Source organism: Tasmannia lanceolata, unplaced genomic scaffold, assembly GCF_043159265.1.
Source record: "Tasmannia lanceolata isolate RefF3 unplaced genomic scaffold, GAP_Taslan_0.1 ptg000005l, whole genome shotgun sequence".
Lineage (NCBI taxonomy): Eukaryota > Viridiplantae > Streptophyta > Magnoliopsida > Canellales > Winteraceae > Tasmannia > Tasmannia lanceolata.
The window spans coordinates 7,207,582-7,224,783 of NW_027518682.1; the positions used below are offsets into that span (position 1 = coordinate 7,207,582).

Consider the following 17,202-nt stretch of genomic DNA (forward strand, 5'->3'; position numbering starts at 1 on the left):
GCTTTCTCCAATAGCTTAAGCTTTTGGACTAACTGGTTGTTACTTACAGATAATCCTTCAGATTAATTAACAGGCAAAACAGCATGCACATATTTATACACGTGCATCAACTGACTTACATATTTATACATCTCCATGCCACATTTTACTTGAACCCTAATCGGAGAATTCACCGGATTCTACTCATAATCAAACAAATTAAAGTTATAGTCTATACAAATTGGAGGCCTTTCTGTTATTCGTTGGATTCGAACATGTTTGCTGATCCTGAGCATAGATCGAAAACTTTTGGGCCTGAATTAGATCCTGAAATATGGATTCATAAAGAATTCACCAGATTAAAATTAGTGTTAAGATCCATTTTAAGTTTGATCAGACCCTTAGTATCCGTTGGACCGCCCGAATCAATTGGGACCCCTATGTTTTACATGATCTCAAAGCTTTTAGTGAACGTGAAATGCATGCACAAGGTAAGATTGTTTGATGGAAATTTTGATCTGAAAGGGATTTGATCTAGAACAGAGATTAGTAGCTAACTGGCTTGTATTTAGAGAATGGTCTTTATCACCTGAAATGCTGATGATTACACTAGGTCACGATTGACACTTACTCTCTTACAATTAGAGGGACTAAGAGGGGGCTGTCCCAAGTAAAAAAAAGAGGGCAAATGTATCACTTCTCTTGTTAAAATATGGCAATGTACCATGAGATTTAGTTCCCTAAACAATTTGCATATAGTGATTTTTCAATCAATCAAACTGTTTTTCTAATGGGACTTCTAGGGCCCCTCTGTGGACGTTCATAATCAATCTCGTTTCAGCTGATCTGATTTACATGAAAGGTAGCATGGTGTCATTATCAATCTTAGTATTAGATTATGGAGTTCGCCGATCAAAGTCATTCTTTGATTGGGTTGTCCTGTAAAAGGCTAGTAGAATGCTGGAAAAATCAAAGACATTCGGTTGGTTGCATGTAAAATACTAGTAATTCTTTCTATAAAACTATGTACATCATCCCTCATCAAGAATGATTCAGACATCGGGGAAGATAATGTAAAACGGGTTCTAAAAAACAAAAAGAAAACTGGTTTCTATGAAATCCATACAAATCTTGAGAAAATGGTTTTGATGAAATTGGTTTTACCCATTCAACAAGAACGGTTGCTCTCTTTTACAAATATTTCTTTTTAATGGGCTATTTTTACACCATCGATCGGGCAAATCCCTGCAGTTTTGGATCTACAAATGGGTTCACCAAATCAACAATCCTGATCACTACACTTGTAACATGTACGGTGGAGATACTGTGGGCAAAATGTGAAGAAATTACGCAAGAAAATGTTCCAGATGAGAGCTATCATTCCAATAATCCAAGCTTTTCACCTCCTTATTTGTGTCTAATCCCAAATCAGACCCACAAACTATATATAATTAGAAAACACTTTCAAAAACTCATGGTAAAATGTGCAGACCACCCTTTTAAGGATTAAATTTATAAGCAGCAGTGTAGCTCGTAAATTTATGACCATTCTCTATCGTCCAGAGAAATTATGCTGAGGGGTGCAAGTAACAAATTGCACTAAGCTGAACAATGAGAGATAATTTTGCAAAAATGCTTCCCATTTTATTTCTGAGTTGGAACTTCTTCTATCTTTTATGTATGATTCTAGAACGCAAGCAGTATTACTAAAGAGACACATGCCAATGGAAATCACAACCATCACAAAATCCAATATACAGAACATTAATAGAGAGAGAGAGAGAGAGAGAGAGTAATCAGACTGATATTCCATAATTGGTGATTTTTGAGACCTCTTTAACAAGAGCATTTCTTTCCCGCTTGGCCTCGGAAGCAAGAGCCGATACCTGCAAAGCACATATGGGGCACATTCTTCACAATCAGAGATAAAAAGAAATGTAACACAGACAAAAGTGCTTAGAGGTTCAGTTGGCACACCTGATGGTCATGAAATTAACACATTATTCTGTATGACGGAAAAGAAAACGGGGATGAAAATGCCCTGTAGTTTCAGTTTATTCAACCCAGGTATTTTCGATTTACCATTGTTTCACATTTGAAACTCCTCTACTACAACCATGGTGGTGGAAATTCAACCACTGTTAGTAGGACTGTCACAGTAAATTGTAACTGCACATGAAAACTTCTAACAAATGTTGGCTTCGCATATAAATGATGCGCATTTAATTGCAATCCACCGTTCGACGTCCCTTCCTAAGCCAAAAACCTATTCAGCCACTCCCATGGCTTCCTTCAAGAAGCATTATGGAAGTGATTGACTTGCCACAATTTACAGTAACCATGGATTGAGTTCTCAGTCAACTCATTGGAACACTCGTGATTTAATGAAGATTCCATGTCTCAATAGCAATCACTTTCTAGGGCTAAAGTATGCTGACCAACAAATCATTTTCTTTAAGCTTACATTAGGCAAGGACTAATCAATGTATTCGGCGGAAATTATGTGGCTCCTGGTTTCAAAACTCCCCTGCGTCATCGTTGACTCGCCCGAGTCGACTCCTTTTTACCTTGGCTGCATTCTAGTCTGAATCTGCATTTTGCCCTACAAAGTCCATCAAAACTGCTTTGACTCTACCGAGTACTCACCGCGTCAACCAAGTACTTGGCCGTATTATCCGATTACTCAGTCACATCAACCAAGTACTCGGTCGCGTCATGCCAAATCGACTAGGATTTGCTTTGGCCGCATTTTGACCTGCATCCACGTTTTTAAACACTCCGCCAACGTTCAAAGGACGTATGGCTGAAAGAAGGGGATAAAAACACCTCTATAATAGGGTGGCAAACACTATACGTATAAACTATATCAGATGATTAACTATGAATGAGAGGAAGATGAGGAGATATACGGACTCTTGAGGAAGTTACTGTGACCTTTAATAAGGGCCTTTATGCTGAATGTGTATTTTGTCTCCTTGTTTCACTACCCTTGTTAATCGAAGTCATGGGCTTCTTCAAAAGTATGAGGGGCTTGAAGCAAGGTGATCCATTATCCCCCTTTCTCTTCACAATTTTGGGGAAGCTCTTAGAAGACTAATTCGTAAAGTGAACGGAGTGGGGATTATTTCAGGCTTCTCTACGAGGATAAATGGGATGGTGATTTCTCACCATCAATTTTCAGACAGTATGATATTATTCTTTGTCGAGTTAACCAATCAAGTGAGGAATCTTATATTCATCTTATGGTGGTTTGCAGAGGTGTCATACCTTAAAATCAATGGCGGGAAAAGCTATATGGCGGGTGTGAGGTGTTGGTGGAGATGTTTGGTTGTATTGACAAATGACAATTTAGGTAAATGTCGGGAAAAGCTAGGAAAATGGTAGCGATTTAGGAAGGAAAAAAGGCTCTTTTGAGAAGGAGGGGAAGTTCTTTTGTGTGCGTGTGTGCGTGCTTTTTTTTTCGCGGGGGGAGGGGTGTTGGTGGTAGCACTATAAGCAATACCTCAAAGATGACGAGATTGAGTCATTTGTCTACTTACTGGGGGTCCTTGATGGGTGTATCTCTTCTACTAGGATATGTTGATTTGTAACCCAGATCCTAATGGGAAATTTTCGATCCATTCTAGCTTTCATTGCTTGGTAAAAGTAGAATAACGTTCATTGTTTTGGATGAAGATATGGAAAGCCCCCTTCCCTAAAAAAGTCCAAGGTTTTTGTTGGAAAGTGGCTCCCCAAAAAATAAGTACATTCAATATCCGTCTCAGATTCTGACACTTATATTTGTACTGATGCAACAAACTTGAGGTGGAAGAAAATTCAATGAATGCTATTTCCTGGGAAAAGAAGTCCGTTGGCCCTTGGAGGCTCGTCGGAACCATTAATAAAATTCTGGATCTTAGTGGTAGGTTATGTAGTACCTTCTCCGATATCCCCGCTGAGTGCAAATGAAGTTGCTGATTTTCTTTCAAAGGGGGGAGCTGGGAAGAGTTTTTGTTCGTGGGGCAATCTCTTCCCCCTGTTAAAAGTTTTTTTTTTATGGTTCTTGTTTCTTTTGATATTTCTCCTTAATAAGATCTCCATTTTTTCAAAAAAAAAAAAAACTACTCTTACAAGATTATAAAAGCTTGCCAATCAATAAACTAGAAATGGGTTTATTTCAGCCTTCCTATCAACTGACAATAAATAGGAATCAACTCCTTAAGGTTACATCTACTTTGTTCTGCAGCTATTCTCAGGTAACAGGCTATGAAGTATTCCCAACCATAGTATATGGTTTTTGGTCTAATGTAAGCATATTATCAGGGCTAGGAAGGTACTCCCAACCATGGTATGTGGTTTTTGGTCTAACAAAAGAGCATGATCAGGTCTAATGAAAATATTCAAAAAAAAATAAAATTGATCAGGTCTAATGAAAGAATATGATCAGTTTGGTGGATCAACCTCTAAAGAACCACCAAGTTTGCTCCAACCATGGATAAACTGCGAACATAATAGAGGAATAACTTGCCGTTCAAAAAAAATAAAATAATAATAGAGGAATAATTGGCAGTCAGCTGGGTGGATCAAACTTCTAAGGAACCACCAAGTTTGCTCCAACCGAATATCATAGAGGACCAATTTATCAGATTAGGTTATTTCTCTCTTAATTTCCCTGAAAATATCACAAATTATGGACCATGTAGATTGAACCGGCAATGAACTAGGAAATTATTGAAAGAACTCGCGTCAAGAGAACCTTCACCAAGCATTCAAGTCATTTTCCACCACTTAAATAGCAAAAATAGAATACCAAACATCATTGGAATATGATTTCATTTAAAGGAACTATTTAAGAAAGAATCCATAATGAAATTCTACCGGCTAAATAGCCTAAGGAACTGACCTTTGACCGGAATAGAGACGCTTCTCTGCGAGGAAGTTCTTCAAGTATATCCTTCAAGCCTAATATAACACAAATTAACTCTCTGAGAAGACACCTTCCAATAACTCATCCATGCTATTCAAACTGTTAAAGACGCAATTTTTTATTTTTTTTGAATGGTAAAGAGTTCATGTTAAAGACGTAAATTCTGGGGAAGGATATATGTATACCCTCTGCTTGTCTTTCTATCTTGTATACAGAACGAATAACCCCTTGAATTTGGTTTCCTGCATGTCTGCAATAAAGCAGTCGGAGTGTTAACAAAACAAATTTGAATAACCTAACGCTAAAGAGAGCCTATCGTGCTTTCAATCTATAACATCAAACCTAAGCTTGTTTCTTCCTCGTTTCATTTCCTCTTCTGCCCTTATAGCACTCTCCTGAAAAAAATGAAATACAGAAGCTCATTATCCGATAGGCATTCAATTAGCAATCAGTAAGGTATTTTGTATCATACTAAAAAATAAATTCCAAGAAGAAAAGATATTAGTATAGATATAAGATATGCTAAAGGCTACAGTCCACTGCACGAAACTAAACGATTTTTGGGAAAGAACTGGCTTTGTTTTGTTTTTGTTTTTTTTTTTTTTTTTTGGAATGGTAAAGAACTGACTTTGTGTTACAAAGAATTCTACATTGACTTTTCACTATCTTGTACTTTAAATACTACATTGACTAATTGATGTGAAGAATGGAATATCACTAATTTATTCTCTCTTATGTTGAACCTCTCATTTTCCTCTCATCATTCTATCATGGTATCAGAGGTAAGGTGAGCCAAGGTTCAGGATAAGGACTGACCTCCATCAAAGAAAAAAATAGAAAGGGGAAAAAACTTATTTTCCTCTCCATCTATTCAGGTTCTTCGTTCCTCTTCGTTCTTTATTCTTTTTCTTCCTCGAATCTTTCTATTCCTTCACCCCTTTTCTTATTTTCCTTTTAAACCTCAGGTCCCTTTCTTTTTCCTTTCTTCTCAAATTTCCACTTTATTAGTTCCTGTTCTTTCAAATCTCAATTCCTTCAAAACCCTAAGGGGCTTTTATTATTCAAATCGTGTTTTCCCCCCACCAGTTCAAAAAAAATCCTGGTTTCCCCCTCTTTTGATATTTGATCAAACTTTACTATTTCTCATTCCCTTTTTCATGCTGACTTGCACCTCACTTAAATGAGGTGCATGTTAGCAAGTCTCAACTTAAAGAGGGGCCAAATTCTCTTGATCTTAGTCTTTGCAAATTAGAATTTGCACCTCGTTTAAAATTAGGTGTGTTTTAGCAATCATAACTTAAAGCGGGTCCATCTCTTAATTCTCACTTAAAAGATACATGCAAAACAAAAAGGGAGATTTTTAGCAATTCTCTTCAATTTCTCAATTTCTCCTCTTATTTGTCACCTCGTGAATTCCTTTGAACCTAGTTATTTTTTCAAACTTCCGATTGACCATTTTCCTTCTCTCATCCGTCCAAGCAAAAGCCAATTCCCACAACTCTCGTCTCTTATATCTTCCCCTTTGCCTCTACCATCATTGTCTACAACAATTGAGTGCAAAATACCACAAAACCTGCTAAAGTTCTATACTGAAAAATCCAAGCTTTCCTGTCTTTTCCATCAGCACAAGTTAAATATGAGAAGAAGAAAAATAAAAGAAACAAACCATTGACCAAAACTGAGTTGTTCATGTCACTACTTAAAAACTCCCCGAGTCATCATCAACTTGCCCGAGTCGACTCCCTTTTACCTTGGGCGAGTTTTCGTCTTAGTATGAGTTTTGCCCTACCAAGTCAATCAAAACTCCTTTAATTAGTCCAAGTTAATGAAAAACTGACTGCCGATCATTGACTCATTTGAGTGGACTTCCTTTTACCTTGGCCATGTTCTTGTCCAAGTTCTACTTCTGAAACATTGATTCATGTAACTGGCAATGATAATGTGGAAAAAAAAGGTAACCTACAGATCTCTAACCTCCCATGGCAGTGAAAAATGAGAGTTCAAAAATATTTATGTGAAGTAGCACTGAAAATAATTATGAAATAAAGAAACAAAAAAATATGCCACTCAAAAAGCAATACCTCCAACTTTTTGCCTTCATTCTGCACACGACCAATAGCTTTTTGCAACTCCTTCACTCTGTCATCAGCTCTGGAAATCAAGTGCTACATACATAAAAGTATGGATTAAGTAAACCATGTCACTTAAACATTCATCTCAATAAATACGTATCATATGAAGAAGCTCCTAAAAGGAAGCATCTAAAGCTCAAAAAGCAACTAACAAGTAGGGATATGTTCTAAATAATTAGAGAAGATCTAGTAGGTATGATAGTAAGGGGCGGCCCAGTGCACGAGGCTCCCGCCATTGCGGGATCAGGGGAGGGCTAGATGTACGCAGCCTTACCCCTGTTTTGCAGAGAGGCTGTTCCCATGACTCGAAACCGTGAACACCAGGTCACAATGGAGCAACCTTACCGTTGCGCCAAGGTATGATAGTAAGCAAGTTAGAATACTATGAGGTTCCAATACAACATTTTCATATGTCCATTAGGTAACCTATGTGACGGTTGTCACCAATAAATTTAATTTATCAGGTAACATTGCAATACTTATCCAAAATTACATTAATGAAATCAATTCCTGATAAAGTAATTTTATTGCAAGAATTAACAGTAGCTTTTCGTTTGTGATATTATTATTACCGTACATAAATACGTAAAATATAATAGTTGACAAAAATAAATATGTAAAATAAGTTTTTTTGTTTTACATTTCTATGGTTTTTTAAATTATTTTCATTTCATGAAAGAATTTTCCAGGTTTCGTAAAAGATGCCAAAAATTAAATTTTCCCAATAACTGGCTGAGAACATAAATTCCAAGGACAATATTGTCACTATGGGTATAGCCATAGAGATACAACTGCTTGCCACGTAAAAACTTCTACATAGAAGCATCATATTAACTATCTAGTGCCAACTCTGTGGTGATAAATGTGTACTGCCAACTCATTAGAGCTCAAAAAAGAGAGTCTTCAAGTAAATGAAACAGAGACCTAGTTTTTCATCCAAGCATGTAAGGAAAAGATTCAAGAAAAGAAGGAATAAACCTGTGCATTTCTAACTATGTGATTGAATATAATATACTACTAAAAGGCCCTGATCGAATATAATATACTAGTAAAAGACATGGCGACAGGTGCACAGGCAAGAGAGAGAAAAACACAATTCTTTTCCAAACTACTTAGATATTACACTAAAAAATCCAACCTTAGAGTTACATAACATTATAGCTTTGGAATCCTCAAAATAGAGAAACTGTTTTCTGGGAATTTTTCGACATCCAGGGCAGGATCTCATCATCCTCAATAATCTAGGAGACTTTTCCCTTTCTCTCCTCGATTTCGTTTAGGAAGAGATTTTTTTTTTTTTTTCTGGGAGAGAGAGATGGTGAAAGAAAGGGTTTTGATGGTTTCATCGAGGGGAAAATTTGAGAGAGAAACTTGGGTAGAGTGGTGGCTGCAGTTTTTTTTTTAACAGCAAATGGAAGAGCACATTATAAATGGTGGGTGCACTTGTAGAGTGGGAGAGATTAGGTGTGGGGTATACTAGGTGTATTGTTTTTTTTTTTTTTTTTTGGTGGGGGAGAAAGAGAGGGGCATGGCTGATTTGATACTAAAGTGGGAGAGTGAATGGTTTAAAGAGAGGTAATTATTTTTACTTTCGAGAGACATGATGGATCCTAAAAAGTTGGACGGGCTTCTAAAGAGTAGGAGATGACAATGTCTGGTGGTGTATGGTTTGGGGTGTAAACGACTACAGTTGGTCGACTTCTTTTTTTTTACAGTCAGACGACTTATTGAAACTAGGTCTTAGGTTTTCAATTTTCTATCTGCCCCCTAAAAAGTAAGACGTTTTATAGAAGAGTTTTTTTTTAACGGTACTTTATAGAATAGCATAGATGTACATAGTACACATATAGAGAGAGATGGTGACAGTGCCTTGGTGCTTATGAAATTAAATATATATGGCTACAAGCAAGCAAACGTAAGTGCATTCTGTCCAGTTAAGTTCAAGATGAATGTTTTGTATGTATAAGCTTCTCTGATTTCTCCTGAACCAAACATTTATTTACCATAGCATGAAACTACAACAGAAAAACATGCTTTCTCCTAGTTCAAATTGCTGATTATACAAGATACAATGCATCATATTTTTATTTATTTTTAATGGTACAATGCATTATTCTCCCACCATGCATTATCAATCATTAACCTTCCCTACAAAAGGAGAAAAACTCAACAACTGGACGAAATGGGAAAGAACTTAATCGCATGGTCACAAATATTTGTCTCGGGAATTTCTTGAGGGGGTGTATCTCGAGATAGTTTTATTTTCTTTGTTGCTTTCAGGTATATGTCAACAAAATTACAACAAAAAATAATATCGTAGATCTATCGCGATATTTCTGTGATATTTGAAGTAGAAAAATATGAATATAACTCGATGATTTTTCAGAAATTCAAGAAATTTTTGGTATTTAATCGTTTTATGAAGAAATTACAAAATAGCCAACCCCCAACTAGCTTGGGACAAAGGCTTAGTTGAGTTGAGTTGAGTATGAAGAAATCACAAAATATCACGATATTTTAAAAATATTGGAGATATTTGTGACTATGTTGATCAGATCCTTTTTGGTATTTTATCGTTTTATGAAAATCACAAAATATCGTGATATTTTAAAAATATCAGAGATATTTGTGACTACGTTGATCAGATCCTTTTTTTTTTTTTAAGAATCATTGAAATTAGAGAAGCATCAGGGATGAGTAATCCCCCGCATTACAAAATATTTGTGACTATGTTGATCAGATCCTTTAATTTCTTCTCATTTAGATCTCATACGAGCAAATCATTGACTCTTCACTTAGAAACCTTTTATAAATAAGAAAACGATATGCTTAAAAGCCCAAAAGTGTTTAGGGTAAACAACATGAGACAGGAGGTGCAATGGAATTTTTTTCTTAAAACCCTAAGAAAGTCAATTGAAATACTATAACTGGATATTGACAGGAAAAAGGGAAAAACATAGAGGTTGAAATTGGCACTAGGTCAAAGTCATACCCCCCCATCTATTTGAAGCCTCAAACAAATGAAGACAAAAATAAAAACAAAACAGTGGTTTTCATGTCCTGCTCAAGTTTTTTGTGAGTCAAGTTCTAAAAATTTCAGAACAAGAAAATCAAATAGGTTTTGAGTTCTTGAACAAAATTTTCTCAGCTTTTTAAAAGAACCTGTTGCACCAATAACTCAACCCAGTCTCAGCTGAGTTAAGTCGACCCATCTAATCTTTAAAGTATTCATTTGAATATTTAAACACCGGTTAGAAAAAAAAAATCCATGACCTAAAAAGGAATAAAACTACGAAATAAAAAATGCATAACTTATCAAAATAATTATCTCTTTTTTTTTTTTGAAAGGTTACATATAAGAATAATTATCATAAAGTAAAAATCTACAAGATTCTTCATGCTCACCTCTTCACTCACAAGCAATCGCTGAATACCGTAGAATAAAAAACGCCTTGGGCCTGCAAGTAAGCAACAGCTAAAGGTCATCAAAACATGAAATGTACTTCGTTTCTGAAATATTGGTTTACAATGACATCTTCTACAACTACAAGAAAGTAGTGGTGACTGGCAAATACATAAATAATTTGATCATACATGAACACTTGATTTGGATAAGTGTCTTATACTTAAGCATGTATGTGTTCACGCTTCATAGTTTATTCCCTAATAGCATTTGTAATTTTTTTTCAAACGAGAGCATTGGTAATTTGGTAGTAAGTTCTCAAGAATGCTTACCAATATACAAACAATCAGTAGCATGCATCTCACGCATGACTGCCAAGATGACTAGATTCCTAGGCCAACAAAGCCTTGCTCGCCAAAGCGGTTGGCTAGTTGCTTTAAAAAAAAAGATGGCAGATTTATTTAATAGAAAAAAAAAACTACAAATTCACTATTTCAAAAAAGAACTACAAATGGGGCAGGGGTTGCCTCCCATAAAACAGCTCTCTATACACCCCTAATTTAACCAATCTGTCCACAAAATTATTTGTGCTCATCGGACTACAAGAAAATGATTTTATACTATCCCTGCAAAGGTCCTTAACTGCATCAATGTACTTGGAAAGACTTCATGGGTCAACACTCCTCCCATTTTCCCTAAGATATCGCATTTAACAAATCACCTTCAGCAATGAGAACGCCAGCCATATTTCTCTTGATAATTTTAACCCTGTGAGAAGGGCCCCAATCTCCACTTCATCTAAATCCATTCTTCTGATTGGCCATGTCTCTAAACAAACCTCGATGCCAGTTGGACCTGAGTTGCCAGATGAATGCCTGCTCAAGTTCAGCCTTATCACATTTGGCAGAGGACCTTTCCAAGATGCAAAATCTTTCTTTCTAGGGATGTGGCCTCCTTTGAGAATTTGGCTCCACTGGCTGCTAAAGCATTGGAAAGAGAAGTCTTTAAACTTTTCACGAGCACGAGCCCAACTAATGATAAGCGATTTAATTTTCCAGATCAGCTGGGTGAAAATTGACTCATTATCATCAAACGTCCTTCCATTCCTTTCATTCCAGATGGACGACATAGTGCAAAGAAAACCAACTTCCACAATCTTCTTGCCAACAAACCAAGGTGAACACACTTCCGGTCAACATAAAGATCAGATATCATTCTTGTCATAACCCAAAATAATCCAAACCAATGCCGCACATGATTCCAAACTTTGCTGGTATACTCACTCTGAATCAATAAATGACCCATTGATTCCTGACTTTTCTTGCAGAGGATACATCTGTTGCAAGAAGAAATCTGAGCCTTGTGTTTATTTTCTTCAAAAATGCAGTCCAAGTAAAACTTTGGATGCAAGGAAGAACTGGAGCTTGCCAAATACCATGCCAAGGAACTTTGGTTCGGACTTCATTGACTATATGTCTGAACATCAACTTAAGGTAGAGGATGCCTCTTGGATTTGGAAACCATATTGATACATCAACTTTCCAACAATAGCAGTAAGCTTAGCAAGCTTTCAAATTCATTATCCTTGAGAGTACTAAAACAACCCATCCCCAAACAACCTGACCCCAGCCACTCATAACAATAAGACACAACCACCATTGTATCTCAGTCTCTCACTAACCCATAAATGCTCGGGAACATAAACATTAGGTTAAGAGAACCAATTTCTATCCAGACGTGTTGTCAGAACCTCACCCCATTGCCTCTCCCAATCCTAAAGTTAACCCTCGAATTAAAAAGGACTCCAAAAGATCACAAATGTACTTCCAAACCTCTGAGACATTACCCCTAGACACCTTCCTCGCTTCCCACCCGCCCCAACCCTCCCCATACCCATACCCACTATGATTTTCCTCCATAAGGCTTCTCTCCCCACCAAATCGCCAAAGCCAATTCACAAGAAGGATGGCATTGTGTGTCAAGATGGCCTAAACCTAGGCCCAAATGCAAATGCTTTTATTAATGGCTGCCAAATATAAATGCTTTAGAATCTTTTTTCTTCCTTTACTTCCTATAGAAAATCTCTCTGAAGTTTCTCAATACGATTTGTTAATGCCTAAGAAATTTTGAATACTGACATAAAATAAATGGGAAGATAGGACAAAGTCGCCTTTATTAACGTAATCTTTCCCGCCAAATGAAGATAAAATTTCTTCCACCGAGCTTGCTTAAGTTCCATCCATTCAACCATCAGATTCCAAATCCTTTTAAAGGGAATATCGAACCCCAAAGGAAAACTCGGATATGAGATGGAGAACTGATCCTTACCACGACCAAGGATAAAAACCAAACTATCCACATGCTCTTCCTCTCCATTACAGCCCATCATAGTGCTTTTCTCAATGTAAATAATCAGCCCCAAGACTAACTCAAACCCTACAAAGAATCACCTTAAGATTAAAGATTTGAATACTTGATGCTCAGCAGGAAACGAGTGTTTACAACAAACTGATGATGCAAGAAGGATCCAACTTTCCTCATCATAAACCGTTCAATGAATCTTTACGCTTGGGGCAATGACGCAAATAGTGTGGTTATAACCGAGGCGCGTCAATTGCTGGTTGAAAACTATTTCCAAACCCCTTCAATGAGACCCCTTTCTTCTGCCTGAGACAACATTCTACTAATTCCCTCTCCAACAACCGTAATCAGAATGGGAGACAAAGGGTCCCCTTGCCTTAGCCTATTGTATCCTACGGAAAAACCTTCCTGGCATCCATTCATGATGATTGACAAAGGGTTTCCGTATCGATCTTGCACACCCCTCCTTGTTTTTCACTCTCTTCCATGAGGCAATGCAGTCATTGGCTATCAAACACTAAGGATCAATCTTCCTTCCAAAACACACCGCGACAAGGATAAATAACCTCTCCCATAACCCTCTTAAATCTTTTGGCCAAGGCTTCAAGGATTTTACACATACTGCCCACCAAAGTCATTGGCCCCATCTTTTTTGGAACAAGTATTAGAAATGTAGCCTTCATATATTTGTTGAATCTTCCCAGATAAAAAAATTATTTCACCACCTTCATAATTTCTGTCCACAAATTCCCACATCACCTGATATAAAGCAATTGTGAAACCATTCGGACCAAGAACTTTATATCCATCCATGGAGAAAACAACCTCCCAAGTCCCAAAGTTCTTCCTCCTGAGATTGTCTCGAAACAGGTCGTATAATCACTAGATAACTGCTTGAACACCAAACCATCAAGTTTTGGCATTTCTTCATTCTTGCTAGTATATAAATCCTTGAAGAGTGCTAAAATTGACTGATTGATAATAGTTTTATCCGCAATCGCATGGTCATTTACCACCAAACAGCTTATGGAATTCCATTTCTTTTCATACTTACCAATTTATTTAAAAAAAACAAAATTATGGCCCTCGTCCTTTGGCCAGAGAGCTATTGATTTGCAACGTCATTTGATTTCTTCTAGCCTTGGGATGGCTACCAGAAGAAACCAGGTCACTCCATCTCTCACTCATTGAAATGACAACAAACAACTGAATTGAGGAAAGTTTGAATCCTCAATCATAGTCAAAATCATACTCTGAAGTAGTTGAGGGCTGGTACCTAATCAAGGAACAAAGAAGGGTGTCACATCGTTCTCGTATGATTGAGGATTGCATTCTAGCTTGAGGCTGTTCAATGTCAGCCATAACAACCTAGTTGTAGACCAACATGCTATTGGACCACTTGCGCATTGCTCGACCAACAGGCCATGGGACCACTTGTGCATTGGGCGAGGTGCAATGATCCAGTGGGTCAATAAGATGGATGACCGCTCACTCATGAAGAGGTTCAATCTAAAGCGTCCGGCATCACTGAACCGTTATTACACTGGGTTACGCGAACATGACGGTTATATGCTCGATGACCAGAATTCTGCTTCTATGACTGTGAAATGTTAATGGAGACTAACAAATTGAATTCAGGGCCTTGTACAGGTCTTTATATCCATCAATGGAGAAAACAGACTCCCAAACTTCTTCCTCCTAAAACACCCTCTCAAAACAGGTCGTAGAATCACTATCATTATTTTCTTTGCTTGGCCATTGCTCATAACTTGATGCATCCAGCCCGCCCTTTTCATCCATCACTAGCTTCGTAGCTTGTGATACGACTTTTCCATCCTCGAAATCACAGCTCTCTTCTTCTCCCTCCTCCCTCCAATAATTCTTAATGAGCCATATCTATTTACTCGGTGCATATGCTTAGGAAAATGAGGGGTTCAAGGACGTACTTGATTACTCGACTAAATGCCCTCCCCGTCTATCCTCACCTTCTGCCTGCTCCGTCCCTGTTTTGACTTCCACAAGCTCCAGTATATGTCCGTCAAATAGTTAACCTCAGATTTTTTGAGAACCTCCCTTTCACTACGATCACAAGGTTCACCATAATGTTACCTAGAACGTGAACAGGTACGGGGTACAATGGTAACTTGATCACAGGTACGGGGTACGCTGGCTAATTTGGTTCATTATTTGGGGTGGTCACGAGTCAGCTTGGAACGCTAATTTGGCTCTCTCTCTCTCTCTCTCTCTCTCTCTCTCTCTCTCTCTCTCTCTCTCTCTCACACACACACACACACACATATATAACACTAAATAAAGGGTCACGTATATTGCATTCTCAATCCTAAATGAAAGCAAACAGAAAATAACAACCCAGTTGTTAAATAAAAACATAACATGATAATTGATCAACTCTACCTTCCTTGCAAGTTTTGCGTCGTCCCTCCACTCTTTAACAAAAAGAAAGAAAGAAAGGACAAGTTGACATTACAAGAACTCGACCAGTGTAAAATCATGTCCATTCGGATGGGTCAGTGATTGATGCAGACAAACTTCCGTTAACTAGGGCAAGTTGAAAGGGTTTCCGATTGATCAGTAGGGTTAATTTTTCATGATTTAAACGGAATCTCTATTGCAGCACCTCCAACCTCTCCAATTTTTCCTAGTTCTTGTTCATGCCACAAAGAATGTAAAGCCATCCATTAAACAAGATCAGATAACTTAATATGGAAATCAAAACGCAGCAGGCGGCAATATGTATTTGAATGCATGTGTTGGAAGAAATTTTTTGTTGATCCCAAAGTGCTAGAAGAAATCAAGCCACAAAACTATCTAAAAAATACCAGCTTATTTATAAGAAGCAAAGAATAAGAGAAAATACGTTTCAAGAGGCAAATTCCCAAACCAGCGCCCACCCCACACGTAATCGCTGGGCGTGAAGCAGCAATAAAGAATCCCTCTGAAAAAAAAAAAAGAGCAATTAATTAATTAATTAAAATAAATCACATCACAAGATTATATTAACACTGCAACAAAACCAACCTTTCATCTTCCCAAAAAAGAGATCCTCATATACACTGATTTCGGCCTTCACAGTTTCCAGAGATTCCTACAGACCACATTGGCCGCACCAATCAATATAATGCAATTCTTCTAAAACAAACAATTTTAATATGTTATAATCATTATTTACAAAGATTTAACTCCAAAACCATTTTTGTGCCCTAAAACTAATCTTTTTTTTTTCTGTCATTGTTTGGAAGAACGTACCAGGGTTTGATGGAGATGAGCAGATGAGGTGGAGCTGATTTCGGAAAAGCGAGATCTGACGGTTTTGATGGCGGAATCGGAGGTTTGTTGCATGTTTTTCTGAAGGATCAGAGCCTGTTCGATTGCGTATTTGATCCATGGTTTTTCCTCCAGTGTTTTCAAGTAGTTCTTTAGAAGCTTTTCTCCTTGGAGAAACTCCGGGTTATCTTCCGAACCCGTCATTTTTCCAGAACAGATAAATAGTGAATAGTCTGTGTATGGTTTGGGTTCGGGAAAAGTAACGAGGGACGGGTGCAGGTTTGGCACGCCGCCTACTGGCGCATTTTAGCGGGTAGGACAGAACCTAATGGCATTTCCGACCTATTTTGCCGATAAAACAGGGGCGGGCAAAATCTCCACAAACTAATGGGCCCACTTATACTTTTCTCCCCAATTTTTTTTGGGAGATGATAAATTCGCACCTGCCTGTAGTATGATTCGCACCACTGTAAGGTCAATTGCGTCAAAAAAGCATAAGAAGGTGTCAGACTTTAAACCCTTTTGACGTCAATTGACATTAAGAGGGTGTGAATCATCCTACGGGAGGTGCGAATTTATCATTACCATTTCATTGGAAAACTCCATGCGCACGGCTTGTCGATAAATCGGACCCTTTCAATGTGCCATCCATTTTTCCAACACTAACCCCAATCCGAACTCAGCACGTGAACTAGTGTGAAATGTCAATGACTGTTTAAAGACTGAGAGTATGAATGTGAGGACTCACAATTTAGTGGGACTTCGATAGGGACTTTTTAGAGTCACACAACGATGAAATTATTTTTTTTTTTTTGAAAAATACACTTAGACCCCATGTGGTTTCCGACACATTCGACTTAACCCCTAATGTTTAAAAAGTTACAACCCCGTGATTTCAATTTGTGTAAGGTAGACTCCCTCGGTTGACGGTTCGTCCACAGATTGAAGGGTTAAGATGATCCTATGGAGCTGATTTTTTGAGCACATCCTATCTATATCAGGGCCCATCAAATGAACGCTTTGGATAATCCAAGCAATGTGGGCCCACTGTGTTTTTGGTAGTGTTTGGATTCAGGTTTGGGGTTTGGGCCACTACCAAAAACACAGTGGGCCCACATTGTTTGGATATTTATGTG

General features: G+C 37.7%; 1 protein-coding gene and 1 non-coding gene across 2 annotated transcripts; one reads left to right on the forward strand and one right to left on the reverse strand.

Moving 5' to 3' along the window:
- Window positions 1-1,601: 1,601 nt before the first annotated feature.
- LOC143877308 (alanine-tRNA ligase) lies at window positions 1,602-16,409 on the reverse strand. Its single transcript, XM_077379303.1, has 9 exons — window positions 16,049-16,409; window positions 15,821-15,887; window positions 15,660-15,737; window positions 10,423-10,475; window positions 6,967-7,050; window positions 5,228-5,280; window positions 5,071-5,135; window positions 4,862-4,920; window positions 1,602-1,865 (listed from the first exon to the last, which is right to left on the reverse strand). Exons 1-9 carry the CDS (start codon window positions 16,268-16,270, stop codon window positions 1,776-1,778), a joined length of 771 nt encoding a protein of 256 aa, XP_077235418.1. The 5' UTR covers window positions 16,271-16,409; the 3' UTR covers window positions 1,602-1,775.
- LOC143878023 (U4 spliceosomal RNA) lies at window positions 12,979-13,139 on the forward strand. The gene has a single exon (XR_013250854.1). It is a non-coding gene; the product is annotated as a U4 spliceosomal RNA (small nuclear RNA).
- Window positions 16,410-17,202: the final 793 nt, after the last annotated feature.